Here is a 10,262-nt window from a genome sequence, read left to right as displayed (position 1 = left end):
AGTTAAAGTGAGAGGTGATGATTTTTCATAAATAAAAAAGCAACTGTACACCAAAAAGAATATTTTCAACCAAAGAGCCGTTCACGTGTGGCAGTAAAATTTACAATCATCAAATAAATAAAGCTACAGGTAATAAATATATTTTATAATTGAAGTTACATGTTGAATATGTGACATGACGTTAAACAGCTGTCGTCAGAGTCGGTTCTGCTCGGGTTCCTGGTGTCATGGATCTGGTTCTGTTCGGTTCCTGGTGTCATGGAGTCGGTTCTGTTCGCTTCACGAGGAACTCGCTGTTCACGCGTTCGTCTCCGGACGAGAATCAAACAAACAACAAAGTCGAACAGAACAAACAGATGAGGAACGTTGGGTCCAGGCAGTGAACGTCTTCTCTTCACGGTCGAGAGGAGCCACTGATAAAAGTTCTCGTGCTACATCGTGTTTCCTCTCGGAGGAGTGGTTGCAATTCAGCACATGGCCTCTGGGGGGCAGTATCGCGCTGAGAGGTCAGCAGCGGTTTGTCAACGTAAGATTTCTCTGAAACTGGACCCGAGTTGTTTGTTGGCAAAACAAACAAACAAATTTGTTATTTGTATTTTTCTGAAATCTGAAAATAATACATTTCAGGAAGTGACAGGATTAAAAGCTGTTTCAGAATAAAAGTCTGGACCTTCTCGCTCTTTATAAAACTTCACCAACTTCACCAGAGATGTGACAACACGCAGGAGAACCGACGACCAATGAATGAGCTCCGTTCCACAGGACATGACAGGAAGTGACATCATCAGGGAGGATCTTATTAAGTCAGCAGGCTCCTGTAGCAGTGATGATTTCCAGTGATCTGATTGGTCAGCTGCCTCGGTAACCAGCTTCATGACACCAGAACACCTGAGCTAACATGCTAACATGCTAATCTGAGATAAACTCTGAGGAACCAGACCCCTGTGTGATGAAGATGATGAAGATGAAGATGATGAAGACATAATGAGAGTGATTTGCAAGCAGTGGTGATTATAAGTGCAGCACAGGTAACGAGTGTCAGTGCATCAGGTTAGTCAGAGTACAGGTCATCTCCGTCTGGTCCTCAGGGGGGCGCCACACACCCAGGCTCGTGATTGGTTAGTTAAGTGGACGGACGTGATGATTGGCTCTGGGTATCTGCTGTAATGGCCGGCTCCTCCTCCTCCTCCTCCTCTGACCTTCATCAAGTATTACTTTGGAACGAGGTCACTTCCTGTTAGAAAAGTAAAGCTTTCTTCTTCAGTGTGTTTCGTTTCCACAAAGAGAGTCGGTCGAAGTCGGCCATCGGCATCTGGAACACCCGCAGGAAGTCCTCCGAGGAGAGGTGCCTCTGACAGGGGGAGGAGGAGAGGAGAGGAGGAGGAGGGGAGGAGGGGAGGAGGGGAGGAGGAGAGGAGAGGTGGAGGAGGAGGAGAGGAGAGGTGGAGGAGGTGGAGAGGAGAGGAGAGGTAGAGGAGGAGGAGGTGGAGGAGAAGAGGAGGAGGAGGAGGAGGAGAGGAGAGGACGAGGTGGAGCAGGAGAGGAGAGGAGGAGGAGAGGAGGAGGAGAGGAGGATGGGAGGAGGAGGAGGTGGAGAGGAGAGGAGGGGAGGAGGGGAGAGGACGAGGTGGAGAGGAGGTGGAGAGGAGGAGAGGAGGAGGAGGAGAGGAGGAGGAGAGGAGAGGACGAGGTGGAGAGGAGGTGGAGAGGAGGAGGAGAGGAGGAGGAGGAGGAGGTGGAGATGGTGGAGAGGAGAGGAGAGGTGGAGGAGGACGTAGAGGAGGAGAGGTGGAGGAAGAGGAGAGGACGAAGTGGAAGAGGAGAGGAGAGGTGGTGGAGGAGGAGAAGAGGAGGAGAGGACGAGGTGGTGGAGGAGGAGGAGGAGAAGAGGAGGAGAGGAGAAGAGGAGGAGAGGTGGTGGACGTAGAGGAGGAGAGGTGGAGGAGGAGGAGGTGGAGAGGACGAGGTGGAGGAGGAGGAGAGGAGAGAGGAGGAGGAGGAGAGGAGAGATGGAGGTGGAGGAGGAGGTAGAGGAGGAGGAGTGGAGGAGGAAAAGAAGAGGAGGAGAATCAGGGTGAGTTTTTCCTTCAGTTTGAAAAGATCTGAGATTATGGGACAGAGTGAAACATCACTGTTATTTACAAGCTCTGTGATGTTTGCTGCTTTAATTAATAATTTAATTAGTTTAATTAAAATTATTAGACAAATGTTTGATGAATAAAACAGAAACAAACATTTTACCAAAGTTTCTGATAAAGTGAAGAGTTTAAAAAAAAAAAGTGCTCAGTTTATTAGGAACACGTCACTGCCTCTCACCTCCAGTCGGGTGCGGTCGACTCCCGGCGGCAGCTTAGAGCGCCCTCTGTGGGTCACTATCAGAGCTTCATAGGGATAGATCTGAACAGCAGAGAGAAACAGTCGTTATTTATATGATATATTTATTATTATTATTATTCAGAAGTTATTCTACTATATTACATATGATTCTATATTTGTCTCAGTCTGAAAGTTTCACCTTCTGCTCCAGGATACTGGGCAGAGAGTTCCCTCTGTCCATCCTCTCTCTGCGAGCGTCTCCATTCTGCTCAAACACAAAGTATAAAGAAAAGATCACACACACACACACACACAGTGTAAACACACACACGTCAACACACAACAAGAAAAGCTTCATGTCCTCAGTCCGGGGATTCTCACCTGAGCAGCTGTAAACAACACGGTGACAGGAAGATGAGTTGATGCAGGAAGAAATAACACAGATTAAAACAAATTTGAGACAAAATTACACATAAATTTAAAAATATTAAATTTAACGTTTAGTGTTTTTCTTCATGAACAGGATCAAAGTTTTTAAAATGTCATCATTAAAACATTTAATCTACACGTGCTGCTGGGTAAACTTTACATTTTTATACAAGGTTTTAATCACTTAACTGTTTGTTCTTATTCTTCTTAAACTCTCAGATTTTGTTTGAATCTTGACATGGAATTAAAATCCAGATTAAAGAATCTGGATATTAGTTTCCAGTTGAAAGCAGCGAAACATGAAGTGATGTTATTTAAAACTTTATATTAAAAGTATAAAACGCAGCACACTTCCTGTTCTTATGAATCTACAGAGCCAGGCTATTGTTTCCCTCTGCTGTCAGTGTTTATGCTAAGCTAAGCTAAGCTCATTCACTGAACATTAGAACCGTTATGAAACCAAGAGGATCATGGGAAGGATCTCACCTGAAGCTGCTTGGTCTCCGTCTGTGGAAAACTCTGCCGACTGCATCTGGAACACAACAAGTCACTTCAGCTGGTTTCAAACCCAGTGACGGCTACACAACTACACAACTCAGGCATTGACCTGACTGGACCTGGTCTGGTATAAAACCTGGAACTGGTCTGGTCTATAACCTGGACCTGGTCTGGTTAGACTGGACCTGGTTAGACTGGAACTGGTCTGGTCTATAACCTGGACATGGTCTGGTTAGTCTGGACCTGTACTGGTTAGACTGGACCTGGTCTGGTTAGACTGAACCTGGTTAAACTGAACCTGGTTAGACTGGACCAGACCTGGTTAGACTGGACCTGGTTAGACTGGACCTGGTCTGGTCTATAACCTGGACCTGGTCTGGTGGTCTGGACCTGACCTGGTTAGACTGGACCTGGTTAGACTGGACATGACCTGGTTAGACTGAACCTGGTTAGACTGGACCAGACCTGGTTAGACTGGACCTGGTTAGACTGGAACTGGTCTGGTCTATAACCTGGACCTGGTCTGGTTAGTCTGAACCTGACCTGGTTAGATTAAAGCTGGTTAGACTGGACCTGGTTAGACTGGACCAGACCTGGTTAGACTGAACCTGGTTAGACTGGACCTGGTCTGGTGGTCTGGACCTGGTCTGGTTAGACTGGACCTGGTCTGGTCTATAACCTGGACTTGTCTGGTCTATAACCTGGACCCGGTCTGGTCTATAACCTGGACCTGGTCTGGTTGTCTGGACCTGGTCTGGTTAGACTGGACCTGGTCTGGTCTATAACCTGGACCTGGTCTGGTCTATAACCTGAACCTGACCTGGTTAGACTGGAGCTGGTCTGGTCTATAACCTGCACCTGGTCTGGTCTATAACCTGGAGCTCTGTGGACCCAAACACTTACTCTGGTCAACCCGGATCCTGAGTGTGACGGAGACCTTGAAGCAGTCACTGATAAACCTGCAGGTGAAACCGGAGAAGCAGCTTCAGAGCAGGTTCATGGTGACGTGAACAACGTGAAGCGTGAAGGAGCTGCAGAGACTCACTCGTGGTCATGTGGGTTCGGTCCGGAAGCGACTGCGTCTTCCTCCGGAAACTAAGACCTTTCTCCTTCTCCTCCTTCAGGATCAGACGACCCAGGTTGGACTTGATCTGGACGGAGACACAAACAGACGTCAGAAAACTCCAAGTGGGAAGAAGAACTTCACCAGAACAGAAACAACCTGGAAACACGTGTTTCTTCGACATTGTGTTGAACAGAAGTTGTGTAACTTACAGAAGTGAAACCACAAACCTTCTCCAGCTCCTGCTCCTGCAGCGTCCGGGCTTCTTCTGTCAGATCCACAAACTCATCTTCCTCCTCCGGCAGCTTCTTCTTCCTCCTCTCGATCTCTGTGAGGGTTCAGAGTCAGATCTCAGCAGTGGTGGGAAGTAACAAAGTAGAAATACGAAGTAGAAATATGAAGTAGAAATACGAAGTAGAAATACTTTGTTACTGTACTTAAGTAGATTTGTCACATGTCTGTACTTTACTTGAGTATTTCTTTTCCTGACGACTTTTTACTTTTACTCGTTACATTCAAACAAAAATATGTGTACTTTCTACTTCTTGCATTCTCAAACTGGCTCGTTACTTGAGCAGCGGAGGTTGTTCTACACCTCTCTCTCTCTCTCTCTCTCTCTCTCTCTCTCATCTAGGGTTCAAAATTTGTAAAATGATACATTATATACATTATATTCATATTGTTGTTATAATTTTTCAGTCAGTTGAGATAAATCTTGAGGAGAAACATTTTGGTTTGTTTTGTGTCTGTATAGGACTACCATAAAAAGCACTTTGCATTTTAATTTTGGTACTTGTACTTTTACTTTTGATACTTAAGTACATTTCAACACCAGATACTTTTGATACTTAAGTACTTTTAATATGAGCAACTCTAAGACTTTTATTCAAGTCATTTTCTGACGGGTGACTTTTACTTTTACCGAAGTCACTTTCAGGTTTGATATCTGTACTTTTACTCAAGTATGGCTTTCAAGTACTTTATACACCACTGGATCTCAGCCTCAGTGTGTGTGTGTGTGTGTGTGTGTGTGTGTGTGTGTGTGTGTGTGTGTGTGTGTGTGTGTGTGTGTGTGTGTGTGTGTGTGTGTGTGTGTGTGTGTGTTACCCATGGCGGCCAGCGACGGCGGGCAGGGCCAGAACTCCGTCTCGATCTTGGACGGCTGGTTGGGATCTGGAGGCTGAGCCGCTGGAAACATGGCCGAGCGAATCACGCCGCTGCCCTCCAGAGGTTTGGCAGCATCTGTCGAGAGGAAGACAGGAAGTGACATCATCGAGGACGCCGCAGGAAAACGCATCATAAACAGAGATTAACACGGAGGAGAACTCACCCTGTTTGTAGATCGGAGGTTTCCTGTAGATATTGGTTCCATTATCTGAAAAGTCCAGAAGTGTTTGTGTGAGAATAAAATCATTAACCCCTTGTAGACGAATGTCGCGAATTCTCCTCAAACCCAATTCCGGTCTTTTTATCCCACTAATGCCTGATGGTGCAAATACTAAACATACCATGAAGGTATTGGAAGCACTCTATCGCCATCTAGTGGTCGGAGTGGAAAATACACACTAGCCCCTTGGTACTGTGCAGCAAAGTTATTTTGAGTTATTAAGCTGTATTTGAAATACTGTGATGATGGAACAGCAATGATTGTACAGAAACATATGTTGTTATTCAATTTCAAGCAAAAGCAGCATCAATATAATACATTTTATATTTATTGTTTATGCTATATTGAAATCAACAATCTCCACTTAATTTAGCATCTGTATGACAGCCAAAAACACAAACAATATTTTTTTTATATATTGGAAATTAATTCAGGCGATAACACATTTTACTAACAACATCACAATGAGTCACCTGGTCTGTGGAAATGCTGCAGACTGGCGCTGATCCTCCGTCCGGTGTTGAGCTGCAACGAGGATCCTCCAGGAGAGCCGCTGTCACTCTCTGCCCGGCGAGCCTTCACCTGACACACACACACACAGACACACAAACACACACACACAGAGACACACACAGTCACACACACACACACACACACACGCTATTTGACCTTGGATCTTAGTATTCATCTCAAACTGTTTGATGGTAAAGTCACGTATTTAAGGTTTTTAAGGTGTAATTCACCACATTGCCTGCAGGTGGAGCCGTGGAACATTTATCAATAGACAGAACTTAATCTGTTTCTCAGGATTATTCGTCATCTGTCGCTAATGAATATGATGTTATGACTTTTAAAGGCTCCACAACAGAAAGCTGAACGGACGAACTCGCTGCTTCTCAACAGAAACTCTGTGTTCTCAGTAAATGTCACATTTCTATGGAGACAAAGCCGGGATTGAAACTCAGCAGCCGGACGAGGACGTGAAGACATGAAGACATGAAGACATTTTAAAGTCTGGGTCACGACCTGTCAGATGAGTCATGGGTCATCAAGCGTTCATGTCCTGTGGGGAACATTATCAATCTAATCAGTGAAAGTGTGAATCTACTCTGGATGTGTTCTGAAGATGAGATGTTCACAAGTCAACTAATCTGTTGTGTCCAGGGGCCCAGTGACCTTTGACCTCCAGAAACTCAGAGTGTTCAATGTCCTGAAGGGGACAGAGAGTTTTGTGAGGGTCACAGACGTCAGGACATGACCAACGTGACTGAGGAGGTGAAACCTGCAGAACCTGCTGATGTTCATGTTGCTGAAGACGTTTGACTCTCACCTCAGGAGACAAGGTCGGAGACGTGGGGGGGGGGGAGAGGGAACGCTGCAGAACACAAACACATCACAACCATGAGAAGTCAGTCATGATGAAACATTTACAAATGTAAAACTAATTATTTTAACCCCAGGATTAGTTGATTTTGCAGATAAACTATTTCATATAAAGATACAACAAAGTATTTGCTGTGCTCGTCTACATAGATGTGTTAGTTTGGTCCCATCTACTAACACGAGGGAGGTTTACGAGCTATACTGCAGCCAGCCACCAGGGGGCCATCTGTCCTGTCGTCCATGTTTGTTCACAGTGTCTAATACATAGATATCATATATAAAGACTAGATGTCATGTCTGCGTTGCCGGCTAATGCAGTTGAACGTCCGCACATGGCGGCCATCTTGCTACAGGCAGCTCACTCACCCATAACATTGTGTTGGTAAATAACCATAACTTGCTCATTTTTCAACTGATTTTTAAACGGTTTGGTTTGTTATAAACGTCAGAGATGTAGATATGACACTGCATACTTATGAATAATTATGTTATTTTCTAAAAAATTGAATAATTTGTGTCATAACTACTTATCTGACGTTTATAAGAAAACCAGACCCTTTAAAAATCAGTTGAAAAATGAGCAAGTTATGGTTATTTACCACTACCAACACAATGTTATGGGTGAGCGAGCTGCCTGTAGCAAGATGGCCGCCACGTGCGGACGTCCGGCTCCGTCGAACGAGACATCTACTCTTTATATATATATCTACGGTCTAATATGGTCATGCTTCCTGCGGGCGCACCTCTCTGCGGGGGGGGTCGAGCGGGGAGAAGCTCAGGTGCGGCTCGTAGGTCATGAGGTCGGGGCGCTCCACCTGCAGGATGGTCTTGTCCCGGGGCAGCGCCGCCAGGTCCCGGTAGCCCACCACCTGGTCCTGGACCCGGGTCTGAGCAGACAAGCAGGTTAGTGTGAGGGGGGGGGGTGGAGAGGATGGAGGCGTGTGTGTGTGTGTGGGGGGGGCGGGGGGGGTTTACCATGATGCCGCTGGCCGGAGACCCCGGGGTGCTCGGGGGGGCCCTGGAGGAGGACAGGTTGCCCGGGGGGGGCCGTCCCTCCACCTGCAGACAAACCAAGGTCATTAAACTCAAAGATATGATATAATAATAATGTGTCTTTAACTTCATCAGAGGAAACAAAAGTCTTTGATCAGTTTACTTTCATTATTTAATTTTTCTGCTAATAACAGAAAACAGATGAAACTAAACTAGTTGTTTTCTAAACTTTTAGCTTGTCGCTTTCAAAGTTACTAGAAAGTATTAAAATGTTTTATTTTGTATGAATCAGTTTTGTAACAAATATCTCAACGTGTGACTGAGCGAGAAAATACATGAAATCTTCTAGAGCAGGGGTTTTCAACCGGGGGTCCGCGGCCCCCTGGTGGTCCGCGAGGACGGTAAAGGGGGTCCGCGAAATTCGCTTTGATATTTCAACACATTTCCAGATTACTCTTGAATATCGTGAAAAATATCTAAAATAATAAATATGTCTAAATAATATAAAGGTGCTGGTGATCATGAGGTTAAACTTAAGTAAGCCTCAGTTGTTTGTGTGATATTGTATGATTATCATTTGTGACATATTCTGCATTACTTTGTCATCTTCCCTCTTCAGTTGTAGCCCCAGTTTATGATGATTGTTATTGATCACCGTTACTTTAACCTTCTCTCAACATGTCAGCTACATGTCTGTACATTTAAGTCATGAACGTTATATATTGATGTTCATATAGTTCTGAGATGCAGTACAACTACAAACTGCATTTCATTTTTGTTTTCAATTCTTAAGCACTGAAAATCAACCATTTTTGTTGATTTATTACAGATTTTTCTAGATCAGTGGGCCGCAGATTACGTTCTAGTCAGAATCGTCCCTGGGGCAAAACCAGTTGAAAACCCTTGATATAGATGAAAGTGTTTTGTTATGTTTTAGGTTCAGATGCTAATAAAGTTATTGAGTTTCTAATAATAATAATAAAGTCATGTTTCTGATCCTCATGATTTGAGCTTGAGGAGTCGTGAGTCATGAGGAGTCGTGAGGAGTCATGAGGAGTCATGAGGAGTCATGAGGAGTCGTGAGGAGTCATGAGGAGTCATGAGGAGTCATGAGGAGTCGTGAGGAGTCATGAGGAGTCATGAGGAGTCATGAGGAGTCATGAGGAGTCCTGAGGAGTCATGAGGAATCATGAGGAGTCATGAGGAGGTCTTCCTACCTTCTGCATGTCTGGGGAGGAACCTGCTCCTGCTCAGCTTCAACCAGCTGAAGACAGAAATCTGAAAGGAGGTGAAGGTCGAATAAGTTTCACACGTTCATCGATCCTCAGGTTGAGGAGCACAGAGGAGCAGAGAGGAGGAGAGAGGAGCAGAGAGGAGCAGAGAGGAGCAGAGAGGAGGAGAGAGGAGCACAGAGGAGCAGAGAGGAGCAGAGAGGAGCACAGAGGAGCAGAGAGGAGGAGAGAGGAGCAGAGAGGAGCACAGAGGAGCAGAGAGGAGGAGAGAGGAGCAGAGAGGAGGAGAGAGGAGCAGAGAGGAGGAGAGAGGAGCAGAGAGGAGGAGAGAGGAGCAGAGAGGAGGAGAGAGGAGTGGAGAGGAGGAGAGAGGAGCAGAGAGGAGCAGAGAGGAGCAGAGAGGAGGAGAGAGGAGCAGAGAGGAGCAGAGAGGAGCAGAGAGGAGGAGAGAGGAGTGGAGAGGAGGAGAGAGGAGCAGAGAGGAGCACAGAGGAGCAGAGAGGAGGAGAGAGGAGCACAGAGGAGCAGAGAGGAGGAGAGAGGAGCAGAGAGGAGCAGAGAGGAGGAGAGAGGAGTGGAGAGGAGGAGAGAGGAGCAGAGAGGAGCACAGAGGAGCAGAGAGGAGGAGAGAGGAGCAGAGAGGAGGAGAGAGGAGCAGAGAGGAGCACAGAGGAGCAGAGAGGAGGAGAGAGGAGTAGAGAGGAGGAGAGAGGAGTAGAGAGGAGGAGAGAGGAGCAGAGAGGAGGAGAGAGGAGCAGAGAGAAGGAGAGAGGAGTCGAGAGGAGGAGAGAGGAGCAGAGAGGAGGAGAGAGGAGCAGAGAGGAGCAGAGAGGAGGAGAGAGGAGTGGAGAGGAGGAGAGAGGAGCAGAGAGGAGCACAGAGGAGCAGAGAGGAGGAGAGAGGAGCAGAGAGGAGGAGAGAGGAGTGGAGAGGAGGAGAGAGGAGCAGAGAGGAGCACAGA

General features: G+C 46.2%; 1 protein-coding gene across 1 annotated transcript; it reads right to left on the bottom strand.

The window, feature by feature from the left end:
* Positions 1–609: 609 nt before the first annotated feature.
* dmtn (dematin actin binding protein) lies at positions 610–9,295 on the bottom strand. The gene is made up of 15 exons (XM_061078574.1): positions 9,287–9,295; positions 8,052–8,135; positions 7,820–7,963; positions 7,024–7,068; positions 6,167–6,275; positions 5,637–5,681; positions 5,414–5,548; positions 4,537–4,634; positions 4,289–4,394; positions 4,147–4,202; positions 3,232–3,277; positions 2,698–2,705; positions 2,516–2,581; positions 2,317–2,397; positions 610–1,351 (listed from the first exon to the last, which is right to left on the bottom strand). Exons 1-15 carry the CDS (start codon positions 9,293–9,295, stop codon positions 1,238–1,240), a joined length of 1,146 nt encoding a protein of 381 aa, XP_060934557.1. The 3' UTR covers positions 610–1,237.
* Positions 9,296–10,262: the final 967 nt, after the last annotated feature.

The sequence above is a fragment of the Limanda limanda genome, chromosome 1 (assembly GCF_963576545.1).
Source record: "Limanda limanda chromosome 1, fLimLim1.1, whole genome shotgun sequence".
NCBI lineage: Eukaryota > Metazoa > Chordata > Actinopteri > Pleuronectiformes > Pleuronectidae > Limanda > Limanda limanda.
Note: the sequence above shows the minus strand (reverse complement) of the source record. Positions and strands in the feature narration are given on the sequence as shown.